At 45.6% G+C, this 17,927-nt stretch overlaps 2 protein-coding genes across 2 annotated transcripts in view; one reads left to right on the top strand and one right to left on the bottom strand.

Annotated features, from left to right (window-relative positions):
* The first annotated feature begins 1,298 nt into the window (after positions 1 to 1,298).
* tegt (testis enhanced gene transcript (BAX inhibitor 1)) lies at positions 1,299 to 10,683 on the top strand. The gene is made up of 10 exons (XM_080521654.1): positions 1,299 to 1,401; positions 5,295 to 5,389; positions 5,471 to 5,579; positions 6,476 to 6,596; positions 6,668 to 6,716; positions 6,801 to 6,898; positions 7,017 to 7,096; positions 7,183 to 7,283; positions 8,406 to 8,481; positions 9,941 to 10,683. Exons 2-10 carry the CDS (start codon positions 5,334 to 5,336, stop codon positions 9,962 to 9,964), a joined length of 714 nt encoding a protein of 237 aa, XP_080377780.1. The 5' UTR covers positions 1,299 to 1,401; positions 5,295 to 5,333; the 3' UTR covers positions 9,965 to 10,683.
* A 4,396-nt stretch (positions 10,684 to 15,079) lies between these two features.
* The window catches only part of nckap5l (NCK-associated protein 5-like), a 20,986-nt gene continuing 18,138 nt past the window's right edge, over positions 15,080 to 17,927 (bottom strand). Inside the window, exon 13 of the mRNA XM_080521660.1 lies at positions 15,080 to 16,016. Coding sequence (XP_080377786.1) covers positions 15,753 to 16,016 — 264 coding nt within the window. The 3' untranslated portion in view covers positions 15,080 to 15,752. The remainder of the gene's footprint in view (positions 16,017 to 17,927) is intronic.

Raw genomic sequence — 17,927 nt, forward strand, 5'->3', positions numbered from 1 at the left:
GGAAGCCTCCTAACACCTTTCCTTAACTCCTTTAGGAAGTCTCCTAACACCTTTCCTTAGCTCCTTTAGGAAGCCTCCTAACACCTTTCCTTAGCTCCTTTAGGAAGCCTCCTAACACCTTTCCTTAGCTCCTTTAGGAAGCCTCCTAACACCTTTCCCTAGCTCCTTTAGGAAGCCTCCTAACACCTTTCCTTAACTCCTTGCCGTCCTCCAGGGGTAGAGGTAAGGTAAAGTCCATAGATAAGGAGAAAGGTACTTTGTACCCGGTGCTGTTTGCGTAGATATAAACACTAGATGCTAACAGACGATCAGCGCCTGTTGACTCCACATGCCGACAGCGTCGCCATCTTGGGGAGGTCTAACGCTCGAGCTGAACACAAAGATCCCAGGCTAGAAAATCCACAAAAACAAAAAATCGTATGTGCGTCCTCATCCACGTATCAACATAAATAAGAGCTCATTTTGAAGCTGAGGAAAAGCTTTATCATGTGGAAATCTCATAGAGGAATTATTGGGAGGGGGGGGGGGGGTCTTGCTGGAAAAGATAAATTAATTTCATTTTAATTTGAATCAATTCATATGGTGCATGTGAAAGGAACCTGTAAACCGCGGGGGTCCACGATATTGCCTTAAAAGATGCAATGCATGAAGAATCGAAGAGAGCAGTTGAGGGCTCTCCCAAGTCCAAAATGTCTCCTGCTCACACTTTACCCCCGACCACATGATTGACTTGAGACACTTGTTTTTTGGCTGCTGGTTGGAGGCTCGTCATTCGCCTAACAGAACATCCAGCTGTGGTTATCGCTGCACAGTCCCCGGTGAAGGAATGACCAGGCCTCCTTTGTTTCTGAGTCCAAGAAGATGGTCGTCGTTGCTGAAAAAAAGGATATGATTGGCACATTTTACTTGAACTCCAAATTTGATTTCATCTTGGGTGGTGTGGTTCATCGTCACCATATGAATTGATTAAAATTCTAATAAAATTAGTTGATTTTTCCCAGCTTCCATTTTTTAAGACTCCCCCGCCTGCCAGAAACTCCTCCATGAGGTTTCCACGGGATAGAGTTTTTGCTCAGCTTTCAAATGAGCTATGATTTGTGTTGTTACGTGGACGAGCACGCGCGCTACGATTTGTTCGTAGATTCTCTCGCCCTGGGCTCTTTACGTTCAGTGCGAGCGGGAGACCTATCCAAGATGGCGACGCTCTCGCCACGTCACAGTTGACACAATGAGCATCCGGTGTTTTACATCTATGACTGTTTACAGGTTTCACGTCTTCTGGGCGTGTCCACGTTGACGTCGGTGGGGTGACGTCAGCAGGGTTCCGCGCGCTGACTGACACGTACCGTTTCTAACGAGAAGGAAGGCAGCAGAAGCAGGCCGCAGCAGCACCGAGCTCAGGTTAGTCCGCAGCCCGCGGCGAGCGTCACTGGGGCCGGCTGCGCTCCGAGCTGTGCCCCGCTGGCCTCGAGTTTCGCTCCATATGTAAAACGCCTCCTGGCTACCGACGTTAGCGCATGATGGGAGCGCCGTGTGCGGTACAGACCGGCCGGCCTTCGTGCTGTCGAATCCGCGGATGTTTTTTTTTTTCCTCACGTATTTCGTGGTTTCAAGCGTCAGTTTCGCTCAAGACGAATGTTTCGCGTCGTCTGCTAGCATGTTAGCATGTTAGCATGGCTGCGCTACTCCGACGGATTTTGACCCGTTTCTACAAAAGCGGTCAAATATCACTTTCGTCCGGATTATCGACCTCTTAGTTTTATGAAGCGGTGGTTATTCCGGTGTAACAGTAAGTTTTGTACGTGACCGCAATGAAATGTCCTCAACTGGAGCTTCTCCGTAACCGAACATAATTATCATCCGGTGGTAAAGACGTTTTAATTATTTTCTGTTCGTCACGTCGAAGCCATTTGTAAGCGTCGGATTTCTGTTTCACTTTGGCGGAAGAACGAGGAAGCGAAGTAACGCGATCGGGTGTTTTTCCCTCGTTAGTGCCAGAGCTGGGATTTATAATACAGCTGGAGATATTGTACTTCTAGTAGAAACGAGGCGTTTCACCTCGTTTTAAAGTCTAATGGGACAAACTGAAGCTGCAATGACGTGTCCAGAGTTGTTATGTGAACATGCTTTTAGCCATGATGTTGTTTAGTATTGCAGTAACACTGGGTGTATTTACACAATGGTGTAGTTCCTCTGCCGGGCCGCGGGAGGGCGCTGTTGCTTCATTTTGTAATGAAACCACACAGACGAGAAGAAAACGCGATAAACGTAAAGAAAATGGAGAGAACCCAACATGACGCATTGGGGGAGAGTCTCAACTATAAACTACTGATGTGGACGATAAGACTAGAATACGGACCGTGACTAATACCACTGCGGTCGGCCATGTTTGTTTACAAGAGGAAGGGGGGGGGGGGTGCACAGGCTCCGCCTCCATCAGGCTCCGCCTCCATCAGGCTCTGCCTCCATCAGGCTCTGCAGGAGGGAAAAGCCACCGTGAAGGAATCTTTCCACTTCGGGAGCCGAGATAAAAAAAAACTTCAGGGATCCAGTGCATCGGCGCACGGTTGCCGTGGAAACGGACCCCCCCAGAAGTGACGAAAGTTCTGCTGATACACTCGTATTGGTTGTCGTGGGAACGGGTCCTGAAGCAGATGATGTTGAGCTAAACAGCTTATTGTCTGACGAGTAAACGTGTTACAGTGGATTAATCACGCTTTTGTCGTTTAGCCGTGATTAATGATGCTTCTGGTTCTTCTTCATGTTGGATTTGCAGAAACACGGCGCACTGTGCACGGAAGCACTTATCGGGTTTTGTAGCATTTAGTCAGTACAGATTGTGTATTGAATAAATGCTGCAGACTAAAGAGTTTCCAGAAGAGCAGCGATACATAATGACTTTAAACCAATAAACTGAGTTGCTGTCATCGGAGCTTTCAGATGATTTTTGTTCGGTGACATGTCGGCGTCGTTCAGTCAGGATTTCTCCCTCACTTGCTAACCGAGGTCTTTGTAGACGTAATTAGAACGGACAGTTTTCACAGCAGTCGTGTAACATTGGTGAATTCACAGTTTGTCTCAGTAACTTGAGCGATGAAGCAGGAAAGACGAAGGGAAGAATCGATTCATGTTTCACTTCTGAGCCGATTCCTGAATGCAGATACCGATACTATTCCATGTGGACAATGTGGGTCTCTAATAAACTAGTTCTATAAACCATGTGGACAATGTGGGTCTCTAAAAAACTAGTTCTATAAACCATGTGGACAATGTGGGTCTCTAATAAACTAGTTCTATAAACCATGTGGACAATGTGGGTCTCTAATAAACTAGTTCTATAAACCATGTGGACAATGTGGGTCTCTAATAAACTAGTTCTATAAACCATGTGGACAATGTGGGTGTCTGATAAACTAGTTCTATAAACCATGTGGACAATGTGGGTGTCTGATAAACTAGTTCTATAAACCATGTGGACAATGTGGGTGTCTAATAAACTAGTTCTATAAACCATGTGGACAATGTGGGTCTCTAATAAACTAGTTCTATAAACCATGTGGACAATGTGGGTGTCTAATAAACTAGTTCTATAAACCATGTGGACAATGTGGGTCTCTAATAAACTAGTTCTATAAACCATGTGGACAATGTGGGTGTCTGATAAACTAGTTCTATAAACCATGTGGACAATGTGGGTGTCTGATAAACTAGTTCTATAAACCATGTGGACAATGTGGGTGTCTAATAAACTAGTTCTATAAACCATGTGGACAATGTGGGTCTCTAATAAACTAGTTCTATAAACCATGTGGACAATGTGGGTGTCTAATAAACTAGTTCTATAAACCATGTGGACAATGTGGGTGTCTGATAAACTAGTTCTATAAACCATGTGGACAATGTGGGTCTCTAATAAACTAGTTCTATAAACCATGTGGACAATGTGGGTGTCTGATAAACTAGTTCTATAAACCATGTGGACAATGTGGGTCTCTAATAAACTAGTTCTATAAACCATGTGGACAATGTGGGTGTCTGATAAACTAGTTCTATAAACCATGTGGACAATGTGGGTGTCTGATAAACTAGTTCTATAAACCATGTGGACAATGTGGGTCTCTAAAAAACTAGTTCTATAAACCATGTGGACAATGTGGGTGTCTGATAAACTAGTTCTATAAACCATGTGGACAGTGTGGGTGTCTGATAAACTAGTTCTATAAACCATGTGGACAATGTGGGTGTCTGATAAACTAGTTCTGTCTTTAAACCATGTGGACAATGTGGGTGTCTAATAAACTAGTTCTATAAACCATGTGGACAATGTGGGTGTCTGATAAACTAGTTCTATAAACCATGTGGACAATGTGGGTGTCTAATAAACTAGTTCTATAAACCATGTGGACAATGTGGGTCTCTAATAAACTAGTTCTATAAACCATGTGGACAATGTGGGTCTCTAAAAAACTAGTTCTATAAACCATGTGGACAATGTGGGTGTCTGATAAACTAGTTCTATAAACCATGTGGACAATGTGGGTGTCTGATAAACTAGTTCTATAAACCATGTGGACAATGTGGGTCTCTAATAAACTAGTTCTATAAACCATGTGGACAATGTGGGTCTCTAATAAACTAGTTCTATAAACCATGTGGACAATGTGGGTCTCTAATAAACTAGTTCTATAAACCATGTGGACAATGTGGGTCTCTAATAAACTAGTTCTATAAACCATGTGGACAATGTGGGTGTCTGATAAACTAGTTCTATAAACCATGTGGACAATGTGGGTGTCTGATAAACTAGTTCTGTCTTTAAACCATGTGGACAATGTGGGTCTCTAATAAACTAGTTCTATAAACCATGTGGACAATGTGGGTCTCTAATAAACTAGTTCTTTAAACCATGTGGACAATGTGGGTCTCTAATAAACTAGTTCTTTAAACCATGTGGACAACGTGGGTCTCTAATAAACTAGTTCTATAAACCATGTGGACAATGTGAGGGTCTGAGTGACGTCATGGTCTCTAATAAACTAGTTCTATGTTTAAAACCTCACAATGACGTTATTAGTCCTGGAGAACTTTCCCAGCACCGGCCCGTCCCTAAAAGACAAAGTCCACTTTATTGGACGTTTTCACTGAAAAGTAACATTTTCTGTGCAACTGCTTCCTGGAATCCAGCGTTTGCTGTCAGAAAGTATTGTGCGTATTGTTTGTGTACTTGGAGGAACTCGCTAGTTTGTGTTCATGAGGCCAAGCTGAGGTTCGAGCATTTGACTTTGTTTTCACAGGTTTTGACGGATCAAGTCTCTTCACTTCCCGGATTCACCATGAACGTGTTCGACCGCAACATCAACATCGACGCCCTCTTGAAGTTCTCCCAGATGTACGTGAGCCTGTTCCGCGTGGCGGCGTGGTGACGGCGTCCCGCTTCACTTCCTGTCCCTCTCCTGTCCCGTCCCTGCAGATCTCACTCCACCCAGGTGCACCTGAAGAATGTGTACTCCAGCCTGGCCGTCTGCATGTTCGTGGCCGCCGCCGGCTCCTACGTCCACGTGGTCACGCGCCTCTTTCAGGTAAACTCCGCAGGATTCAGATCCCGGCCTCAAGGGAGGACGACACGCTGGACATCTTGACTGCAGACCATGGTGGAGGTGGAGCACTGTGGAGGTGGAGCACTGTGGAGGTGGAGCTTGTTGACCACAGTGGAGGTGTAGCTTGTTGACCACAGTGGAGGTGTAGCATGTTGACCACAGTGGAGGTGTAGCTTGTTGACCACAGTGGAGGTGTAGCACAGTAGAGGTGTAGCATGTTGACCACAGTGGAGGTGTAGCTTGTTGACCACAGTGGAGGTGTAGCACAGTAGAGGTGTAGCATGTTGACCACAGTGGAGGTGTAGCTTGTTGACCACAGTGGAGGTGTAGCACAGTAGAGGTGTAGCATGTTGACCACAGTGGAGGTGTAGCTTGTTGACCACAGTGGAGGTGTAGCACAGTGGAGGTGGAGCACAGTGGAGGTGTAGCACAGTGCAGGTGTAGCACAGTGGAGGTGTAGCTTGTTGACCACAGTGGAGGTGTAGCACAGTGGAGGTGTAGCTTGTTGACCACAGTGGAGGTGTAGCACAGTGGAGGTGTAGCTTGTTGACCACAGTGGAGGTGTAGCACAGTGGAGGTGTAGCTTGTTGACCACAGTGGAGGTGTAGCACAGTGGAGGTGGAGCACAGTGGAGGTGTAGCTTGTTGGCCACAGTGGAGGTGTAGCACAGTGCAGGTGTAGCATGTTGACCACAGTGCAGGTGTAGCACAGTGGAGGTGTAGCATGTTGACCACAGTGCAGGTGTAGCACAGTGGAGGTGTAGCATGTTGACCACAGTGCAGGTGTAGCACAGTGCAGGTGTAGCACGTTGACCACAGTGCAGGTGTAGCACAGTGCAGGTGTAGCACGCCGTGCTGACCCCATGTCCTTGCCCTCAGGGGGGCTTGCTGTCCGTGCTGGGCTCCCTGGGGATGATGTTCTGGCTCGCCATGACGCCTCACAACCCGCAGACGGAGAAGAAGAGGCTGGCGATGCTGGCGGGCTTCGCCTTCCTCACAGGTAAGACCCGTGTGGCGCCCGATCGGGGCCGCAGAGCGTCCCGGGATTCACACGGATTGTTTGTCCCGCAGGAGTCGGCCTCGGTCCCACGCTGGACTTTGTCATCGCCGTCAATCCCAGGTGCGTTGACGTCTCGTGGACTTTGGCGTTTCCTGCCAGACGTTCAGTGAGAACCCTGACGCTCACCGTGCTTTTCCTCCTCAGCATCATTGTGACGGCCTTCATGGGAACCTCTGTGATTTTCATCTGCTTCACGCTCAGCGCCCTCTACGCTAAACGCAGGAGCTACCTGTTCCTGGGAGGTGAGCCGTCTGTCCACGTGTCCACCTGTCCCGGGCGCCGCCGTCCTCACACAGTCTGAGTGTAAATGAGGGCGACGGTGTGTGACGTCGAGTTCTCGTAACGAGCGTTTCCCCTCAGGCATGCTGATGTCCGGCCTCTCCGTCCTCTTCCTCCTCTCGGTGCTCAACATGTTCTTTGGCTCCATGATGCTGTTTAAGGTACGTCAGCTGGAGACTCTTGGTCAGATTCTGCTTTGGACGTCCTCCGTGTCGTCACGGATGTGCTGTCGCCTCTTTCCCCGCAGGCACACATGTACCTGGGGCTCCTGATCATGTGCGGCTTCGTCCTGTTTGACACCCAGCTCATCATCGAGAAAGCGGAGAACGGCGACAAGGACTACGTGTGGTGAGGACAGACATGCGATGCAGCAGCAGAGGACCATGTCTCCGCATTTTCTAGAGTTGTACAAAACAATCCTGAGGGACAAATGAGAGCTGCTAAAATAAAATGTCCATGTAAATATCCCAGTGTGAGTGGAGCAGAGTCCAGGGTTAGTTTGAGTTTGGTTCCTGTGGTTCCTGTGGTTCCACGATTGCTGCCCGTTTAAACTGTCTCAGTTTGAAGAATTTGAGCTTATTTTAGCCTGCCTCAGTTTCTGGGCTGCTGTTGAGAAGCTCAAGTTGAAGCGCTATCATCTCGTCTCAGAATAGTTGGTTGAACGGATCTGAAACCTACAGCAGAAGTCTGTCTCCGTGGGTTAGGGTTAGGGTTTGGCTTTATTAGGTTTAGGGTTAGGGTTAGGGTTAGGGTTAGGGTCTGCTCAGACTGCTGGCTCCGCGACCCGGCCCCGGATAAGCGGTAGTCAATGGATGGATGGATGGAGGTTTAGGGTTTGGGTTTATTAGGGCTAGGGTTTGGGCTAGGGCTAGGGTTTGGGTTTATTAGGGCTGGGGTTTGGGCTAGGGATAGGGTTTGGTTTATTAAGGCTAGGGTTTGGGCTAGGGCTAGGGTTTGGGCTAGGGTTAGGGTTTGGGTTTATTAGGGCTAGGGTTTGGGCTAGGGCTAGGGTTTGGTTTATTAGGGCTAGGGTTTGGGCTAGGGTTTGGGTTTATTAGGGCTAGGGTTAGGGTTTGGGTTAGGGTTTGGGTTTATTAGGGCTAGGGCTAGGGTTAGGGTTTGGGTTAGGGTTTGGGTTTATTAGGGCTAGGGTTAGGGTTTGGGTTAGGGTTTGGGTTTATTAGGGCTAGGGTTAGGGTTTGGGTTTATTAGGGCTAGGGTTAGGGTTTGGGTTTATTAGGGCTAGGGTTTGGGTTAGGGTTTGGGTTTATTAGGGCTAGGGTTAGGGTTAGGGTTTGGGTTCGGGTCAGCTGCCGTCGACACTCAGGTTCCAACACCACATGATATCTTTCCTCCAATGTCTTGGATTCAAACAAACGTCTTATAAATGAACAAAGACTTTATTTTGCACAACTTTAAGACTTTAGTTGGTTGTTCTTTGAGTAAACAAACTGTTCCTGTTGTTTATAGGCACTGTGTGGACCTGTTCCTGGATTTCATCACCATCTTCAGGAAACTGATGGTCATCCTCGCCATGAACGACAAGGTAGATTCCTGCACAGTGACAATCTTTTCAGACGCTCACTGATGATCATGTACAATAGAGGTCAGGAGCAAATCTCCACAAGAAGGTTGAGAAAACAGTCCAGTTCTGACTGAGTCCACAGGGTGGCAGTGTGACTCACATGACTGACAGTCCAGAAGTGACCAGCAGGTGGCGGCAGCAGTGAAACGACAAACACATACTTAAAGTTCCAGAAGTCATGAAAAGGAAACTTTTGAGTTGTTGGTCTTGTACTGCTTCAACCCAAATGGGACTAAAAGAGTTTCGTCCCCTCATTTATGTGACCAGATTTCGCAAGATGTTTGTCCAAAAGTATTTCTCAGTACTGTAAGAAAGTATCTGAATGTTTGATATCTTCACTCAAACTAGTTTTCCTGCAGCGTTCAGGGGTCAGGGCTGGGGATCGGGTCAGGGTTAGAGATAGAGGTCAGGGTTGGAGTTAGGGATAGGATCAGGGTTGGGGATAGGGGTCAAGGTTGGGGATAGGGTCAGGGTTGAGGATAGAGGTCAGGGTTGGGGATAGGGTTCAGGGTTGGGGATAGGGGTCAGGGTTGGGGATAGGGTCAGGGTTGGGGATAGAGGTCAGGGTTGGGGATAGGGTCAGGGTTGGGGATAGGGTCAGGGTTGGGGATAGGGGTTCAGGGTTGGGGATAGAGGTCAGGGTTGGGGATAGGGGTTCAGGGTTGGGGATAGAGGTCAGGGTTGGGGATAGGGGTTCAGGGTTGGGGATAGAGGTCAGGGTTGGGGATAGGGGTTCAGGGTTGGGGATAGGGTTCAGGGTTGGGGATAGGGGTTCAGGGTTGGGGATAGAGGTCAGGGTTGGGGATAGGGGTTCAGGGTTGGGGATAGGGGTTCAGGGTTGGGGATAGGGGTCAGGGTTGGGGATAGGGTTCAGGGTTGGGGATAGGGGTCAGGGTTGGGGATAGAGGTCAGGGTTGGGGATAGGGGTCAGGGTTGGGGATAGGGGTCAGGGTTGGGGATAGAGGTCAGGGTTGGGGATAGGGGTTCAGGGTTGGGGATAGAGGTCAGGGTTGGGGATAGGGTCAGGGTTGGGGATAGAGGTCAGGGTTGGGGATAGAGGTCAGGGTTGGGGATAGGGGTCAGGGTTGGGGATAGAGGTCAGGGTTGGGGATAGAGGTCAGGGTTGGGGATAGGGGTCAGGGTTAGAGATAGGGGTCAGGGTTGGGGATAGGGGTCAGGGTTGGGGATAGGGGTCAGGGTTAGAGATAGGGGTTCAGGGTTGGGGATAGGGGTTCAGGGTTGGGGATAGGGGTCAGGGTTAGAGATAGGGGTTCAGGGTTGGGGATAGGGGTCAGGGTTGGGGATAGGGGTTCAGGGTTGGGGATAGGGGTCAGGGTTGGAGGTCCTGTGTGAGTTTAACTGTTTAAGCAGGTTCATATTTTGAATGATTGAATCGTCTTCATATGTGTTTTTGTTTCAGGACAAGAAGAAGGAGAAGAAGTAAAAGTAAAGAAGCTTTTGAGTTGCAGGAACGGAAAAAGAAACAATCAGTCGGATATTTTCAACCTGCGAAGCATCTGGTGCTTTTCACTCTTCATCTGTCAAATTAACTCTGTGGTCTTTTCCTCTTGAACCTTGATTCCTTTAGTTTGTTCTGACGCCAGCAGCAAGGCTTGAATGTAGGTTGATGGTGTGACGGGAGACGCTGGGCCGCCTGCCCAGGCTTCCACGAGCCAGGCAGCAATTAGTGCCAACCCTGATAGGCTCCTCTCTGATACTGATCGTTGTTTCAGTTTGTGTCTTTGCATATTTATAGTTTCCCTTACTGATGATCACAGGAATGATTTTGACAACAGATCTTCAGTCAGGTTCCCCGGTCGATGGTTTGAATCCCGGTGGCGTCGGTGTCACTGTGGTGACGCTGATTGGAACCTGCCCACTTCCCATACCCTCCGTACAGTTCCTGCCACGGCCCTGCAGCCTCAGCGCTTTGATCTCTGCACCACCTTCCTTACTAATCCGTGATCAATTCATCGAAAGATCTGTTGTCTCTAACTTTAGTTTGCCAAATGACGTGATGTTAACCTACTAGTACGGAACAGAATGGCGTTTTTTTCTTCTTTTTTGAAAGTGTAAACTGTGAAGAATTTATTTTATTGATGTAAGACTCAAACTAAAAATTTGATACATTTGCTCAATTAAATGTGTTGAACATGAAAAGGTTTTGTTGGTCGGCGTCTTTATTTGGAATGTTTGTTTTTACAAATCAAGACCTGAATAAGACAATAAGATAATATGTTGCTCCCTCTAGTTCATATATAACCCGGTAGTTAGTTCATATATAACCCGGTAGTTAGTTCATATATAACCCGGTAGTTAGTTCATATATAACCCGGTAGTTAGTTCATATATAACCCTGTAGTTAGTTCATATATAACCCTGTAGTTAGTTCATATATAACCCGGTAGTTAGTTCACATATAACCCGGTAGTTAGTTCATATATAACCCGGTAGTTAGTTCATATATAACCCGGTAGTTCACATATAACCCTGTAGTTAGTTCATATATAACCCGGTAGTTCGTTCACATATAACCCTCTGCTTAGTTCATATATAACCCTCTGGTTAGTTCATATATAACCCGGTAGTTAGTTCATATATAACCCTCTGGTTAGTTCATATATAACCCGGTAGTTAGTTCATATATAACCCTCTGGTTAGTTCATATATAACCCGGTAGTTAGTTCATATATAACCCTCTGGTTAGTTCATATATAACCCTCTGGTTAGTTCATATATAACCCGGTAGTTAGTTCATATAGAACCCGGTAGTTAGTTCATATATAACCCGGTAGTTAGTTCATATATAACCCTGTAGTTAGTTCATATATAACCCGGTAGTTCACATATAACCCTCTGGTTAGTTCATATATAACCCTGTAGTTAGTTCATATAGAACCCGGTAGTTAGTTCATATATAACCCTGTAGTTAGTTCATATATAACCCGGTAGTTAGTTCATATATAACCCTGTAGTTAGTTCACATATAACCCGGTAGTTAGTTCACATATAACCCTGTAGTTAGTTCATATATAACCCGGTAGTTCACATATAACCCTCTGGTTAATTCATATATAACCCGGTAGTTAGTTCACATATAACCCGGTAGTTAGTTCATATAGAACCCGGTAGTTAGTTCATATATAACCCGGTAGTTTGTTCATATATAACCCTCTGGTTAGTTCATATATAACCCGGTAGTTAGTTCATATATAACCCTCTGGTTAGTTCATATATAACCCGGTAGTTAGTTCATATAGAACCCGGTAGTTAGTTCATATATAACCCGGTAGTTAGTTCATATATAACCCGGTAGTTAGTTCATATATAACCCTGTAGTTCATATATAACCCTCTAGTTAGTTCATATATAACCCGGTAGTTAGTTCATATATAACCCGGTAGTTAGTTCACATATAACCCGGTAGTTAGTTCATATATAACCCGGTAGTTAGTTCATATATAACCCGGTAGTTAGTTCACATATAACCCGGTAGTTAGTTCATATATAACCCTCTAGTTAGTTCATATATAACCCGGTAGTTAGTTCACATATAACCCGGTAGTTAGTTCACATATAACCCGGTAGTTAGTTCATATATAACCTGGTAGTTAGTTCATATATAACCCGGTAGTTAGTTCATATATAACCCGGTAGTTAGTTCACATATAACCCGGTAGTTAGTTCATATATAACCCGGTAGTTAGTTCACATATAACCCGGTAGTTAGTTCATATATAACCCTCTGGTTAGTTCATATATAACCCTGTAGTTAGTTCACATATAACCCGGTAGTTAGTTCATATATAACCCGGTAGTTAGTTCACATATAACCTGGTAGTTAGTTCACATATAACCTGGTAGTTAGTTCACATATAACCCGGTAGTTAGTTCACATATAACCTGGTAGTTAGTTCACATATAACCCGGTAGTTAGTTCACATATAACCCGGTAGTTAGTTCATATATAACCCTCTGGTTAGTTCATATATAACCCTCTAGTTAGTTCATATATAACCCGGTAGTTAGTTCACATATAACCCGGTAGTTAGTTCATATATAACCCGGTAGTTAGTTCACATATAACCCGGTAGTTAGTTCATATATAACCCGGTAGTTAGTTCATATATAACCTGGTAGTTAGTTCACATATAACCCGGTAGTTAGTTCACATATAACCCGGTAGTTAGTTCATATATAACCCGGTAGTTAGTTCATATATAACCTGGTAGTTAGTTCACATATAACCCGGTAGTTAGTTCACATATAACCCGGTAGTTAGTTCACATATAACCCTGTAGTTAGTTCATATATAACCCTGTAGTTAGTTCATATATAACCCGGTAGTTAGTTCACATATAACCCGGTAGTTAGTTCACATATAACCCGGTAGTTAGTTCATATATAACCCGGTAGTTAGTTCATATATAACCTGGTAGTTAGTTCACATATAACCCGGTAGTTAGTTCACATATAACCCGGTAGTTAGTTCACATATAACCCGGTAGTTAGTTCACATATAACCCTGTAGTTAGTTCATATATAACCCGGTAGTTAGTTCATATATAACCCTCTAGTTAGTTCATATATAACCCGGTAGTTAGTTCATATATAACCCGGTAGTTAGTTCATATATAACCCTGTAGTTAGTTCATATATAACCCGGTAGTTAGTTCACATATAACCTGGTAGTTAGTTCATATATAACCCTCTGGTTAGTTCATATATAACCCTGTAGTTAGTTCACATATAACCCGGTAGTTAGTTCATATATAACCCGGTAGTTAGTTCACATATAACCTGGTAGTTAGTTCACATATAACCTGGTAGTTAGTTCACATATAACCCGGTAGTTAGTTCACATATAACCTGGTAGTTAGTTCACATATAACCCGGTAGTTAGTTCACATATAACCCGGTAGTTAGTTCATATATAACCCTCTGGTTAGTTCATATATAACCCTCTAGTTAGTTCATATATAACCCGGTAGTTAGTTCACATATAACCCGGTAGTTAGTTCATATATAACCCGGTAGTTAGTTCACATATAACCCGGTAGTTAGTTCATATATAACCCGGTAGTTAGTTCACATATAACCCGGTAGTTAGTTCACATATAACCCTGTAGTTAGTTCATATATAACCTGGTAGTTAGTTCACATATAACCCGGTAGTTAGTTCATATATAACCCGGTAGTTAGTTCATATATAACCTGGTAGTTAGTTCACATATAACCCGGTAGTTAGTTCACATATAACCCGGTAGTTAGTTCACATATAACCCGGTAGTTAACCACATATGGGTCACAAATGATTTTTTTCGAGGAAAAGTAAAAACTTTCATATCAACTTTATAGAAATAAACGAACTGGAGGATAAATGATTAGAAATGTTTAGATTTTCTTTAAAGTCAGAAATTTATTCCAACACACGAGAAGAGTCCACAAAGCTGCGACTGAAGAAGTTCCACCTGCCAGTCAGAAGGTTGCAGGTTCGATTCCCATCTCCACCTGCCAAAGTGTCCTTGAGCAAGAACGGCTTCAACCAGGTGAAGCTGCTCAAACATCCTCTGTGTGTGTAAAGTTCATTAATCAGCACAATTTCTAGAAACACAAAATGAAAACTAATGGACTTGTAGAGTTTGTTGAAGTTAATATCCAGAAGTAATCAAACTGTAATAATAAAAAAAAAAAGCCCCACCGCTAAATGAAAGCCTTTTATTAGAAAGTTGTAAAACGGCCGTCGCTGTACAGGAACAATCAGCAACAGAGAACAAGTTATGAACAGAACCTAATGAGCAGTTTTCACAGAAACGTCACAAAACAACCGAGACGCGACGGCGAACGATGTCCGCTTCAAATAAATAAATAATAGAAATACATATTCATTGAATAGTGTCGCCATTTCTCTTATCTATGTAATTATTGCTGGTATATATTACCTTTAAATGTTTCATGGTTTGAAAACACGCAGCCGTCCTCGGCCGCAAAACATTATCGACACGATGATAGAAAATCGTTCGTACATTTAGAATCGTGACGCGACGAGAAGATCACAGACGACAACATTCACTTTTTTCTTTATTTTCTCTCTTTTTTTTTTTTTGTCATTCTTGATGCGATGAAAGGAGGTGAAAACGATGGAGGCGTTGATCAGTACGACGCCTCGTTGGTGGAAGGCTGCCGTCGCCGCCCTGCTGGCAGGTTGGTGGAACCGCACTCTCACACATGGGAACGTTTCAGCAAACGAAGGAACGGGGAGGGAAAAAATGAACTCGTGCTTGTGGAAAGGTGTGGTTCCTCCCGGCGACAGTCCTTCAACCTCCGTCAGTCACATGCGCCTGCGCAGACGCTGGATTGCGACGTAGCGCCGGTTCCCTGCTGGGACAGGAAGTCCAACCTGTGGAATTCAGACGTTGGAACCGCCGCCGACAACCAGCAGGACTTCAGGCTACTCCGCCTTGGTGCCTGGTTGTCGCTGCTGGTTTGTGACCCTACCCTACCCTACCCTACCCTACCCTACCCTACCCTACCCTACCCTACCCTACCCTACCCCAGCAGGTGGATCCGTCAGATGGTGTTTCAGCAGTAGAAGAAGTTGCGGTCGTGGCTCCAGTGGTCCAGGACAGTCTTCCAGCCCCGTCGCTTGTCGTACTGCCACGGTCTCTGGTCTGGTCACTGGTACAGCAGCGGGTCAAACCTGCTGAAACAGGGACCCTGCAGGAACAGACCGCCTTCCCCAGAGCTTTGCAGGAGGAGGAAAGACTTTCGTGGTTGAAGGTTTGAAAACTCCTGCTGTGACCTGACAAACATTCACGGACCGGGATGAAGAGAACGAGGACGAGTCTCCGGACCAGGAGTGACGACCGTGAGCGGGTTTTTGTTTTTTTTGTTGTTTTGTTTTTATTACACGAGTCAGAGAGACATGTTGTCCACAATAGAGTCTGATTGAGAAGAAGTGGACCAGCTTTTGGCTTCATTGGAAAACCTGAGGAGACCAGATCTGCCGGGGCGTCACCAGGGCGTCCTATTGTCCTGTCTGCAGGCGTCCTCAGGAGGCGTCCTCAGGAGGCGTCCTCAGTCCTCAGTCCTCAGCCCTCAGTCCTCGGTCCTCGGTCCTCGGTCGTCAGTCCTCGGCCCTCGGTCCTCAGTCCTCAGTCCTCAGTCCTCGGTCCTCAGTCCTCGGTCCCCGGTCCCCGGCCCTCGGTCCCCGGTCCTCGGCCTTCTGTCCGTCACCCCTGGCTGCCGCAGGACGACAGGCTGTCGTACAGCGAGTCGCTCAGGGACTCGGGCGTCTCGGGGACCTGGGGCCGACCGGGACACAGCGTCTCCTCCGGCCGCTCCCTCAGCAGCTCCAGTCCTCCGGCCTCCTGGCTCATCTCGGGGACGCCGGGGGGGCGCGTCTTCCCCCGGCGGCTCAGGCCGGACTGTGGGGGGGCGGGCAGGCCGCCCGGGTCCACCCCCCGGCTGGAGGAGGGGCCGCCGGCCTTCACGCCCTGGAAGCAAGCGGAGACACGGGAAAGCGTTCAGGTCGTGTGTCTGACGGGACGCAGCTTCAGCTGCAGAGGCGAAGCAGAACGCAGTCGACCGTCAACCTCCGATATTGAAGCCATGAATTATTTCTAAATGTGGTTCCGTGTTTTCACATGACGTAAGAAGATTTAAAATTGGATCTCAGCCTGCAAAGTATTTCAGTCTCTCACTGACCCAGATTAGTCCGTCTCCTCAGAGCGCCAATGGAACCCAGTCAACGTTTTAGTCTCGTCTTCTAGGGCTGTCCTGCAAGATGTTTACATGTCCTGCATGTAGTTTGCATGTCCTGCATGTAGTTTGCATGTCCTGCATGTAGTTTGCATGTCCTGCATGTAGTTTATATGTCCTGCATGTAGTTTATATGTCCTGCATGTAGTTTATATGTCCTGCATGTAGTTTATATGTCCTGCAAGTCGTTTATATGTCCTGCAAGTCGTTTATATGTCCTGCATGTAGTTTATATGTCCTGCATGTAGTTTATATGTCCTGCAAGTCGTTTATATGTCCTGCATGTAGTTTACATGTCCTGCATGTAGTTTATATGTCCTGCATGTAGTTTATATGTCCTGCAAGTCGTTTACATGTCCTGCAAGTCGTTTACCTGTCCTGCAAGTCGTTTACATGTCCTGCAAGTCGTTTATATGTCCTGCATGTAGTTTACCTGTCCTGCAAGTCGTTTACCTGTCCTGCAAGTCGTTTATATGTCCTGCATGTAGTTTACATGTCCTGCATGTAGTTTATATGTCCTGCATGTAGTTTACATGTCCTGCATGTAGTTTGCATGTCCTGCAAGTCGTTTACCTGTCCTGCATGTAGTTTACATGTCCTGCAAGTCGTTTATATGTCCTGTATGTAGTTTGCATGTCCTGCATGTAGTTTGCATGTCCTGCATGTAGTTTGCATGTCCTGCATGTAGTTTGCATGTCCTGCATGTAGTTTACATGTGCTGCATGTAGTTTGCATGTCCTGCATGTAGTTTGCATGTCCTGCGTGTAGTTTGCATGTCCTGCATGTAGTTTACATGTCCTGCATGTAGTTTGCATGTCCTGCGTGTAGTTTGCATGTCCTGCATGTAGTTTACATGTCCTGCGTGTAGTTTGCATGTCCTGCATGTAGTTTACATGTCCTGCATAATGTTTGCATGTCCTGCATGTAGTTTACATGTCCTGCATGTAGTTTGCATGTCCTGCATAATGTTTACATGTCCTGCATGTAGTTTACATGTCCTGCATAATGTTTACATGTCCTGCATAATGTTTACATGTCCTGCATAATGTTTACATGTCCTGCATGTAGTTTACATGTCCTGCATAATGTTTACATGTCCTGCATGTAGTTTACATGTCCTGCATAATGTTTACATGTCCTGCATAATGTTTACATGTCCTGCATAATGTTTACATGTCCTGCATGTAGTTTACATGTCCTGCATAATGTTTACATGTCCTGCATGTAGTTTACATGTCCTGCATAATGTTTACATGTCCTGCATAATGTTTACATGTCCTGCATAATGTTTACATGTCCTGCATAATGTTTACATGTCCTGCATGTAGTTTACATGTCCTGCATAATGTTTACATGTCCTGCATGTAGTTTACATGTCCTGCATAATGTTTACATGTCCTGCATAATGTTTACATGTCCTGCATAATGTTTACATGTCCTGCATGTAGTTTACATGTCCTGCATAATGTTTACATGTCCTGCATGTAGTTTGCATGTCCTGCATAATGTTTACATGTCCTGCATGTAGTTTACATGTCCTGCAAGATGTTTATATGTCCTGCAAGTAGTTTACATGTCCTGCATGTAGTTTGCATGTAGTTTGCATGTCCTGCATGTAGTTTGCATGTCCTGCAAGATGTTTATAT

Source organism: Blennius ocellaris (genome assembly GCF_963422515.1).
Source record: "Blennius ocellaris genome assembly, contig: SCAFFOLD_61, whole genome shotgun sequence".
Classification (NCBI taxonomy): domain Eukaryota; kingdom Metazoa; phylum Chordata; class Actinopteri; order Blenniiformes; family Blenniidae; genus Blennius; species Blennius ocellaris.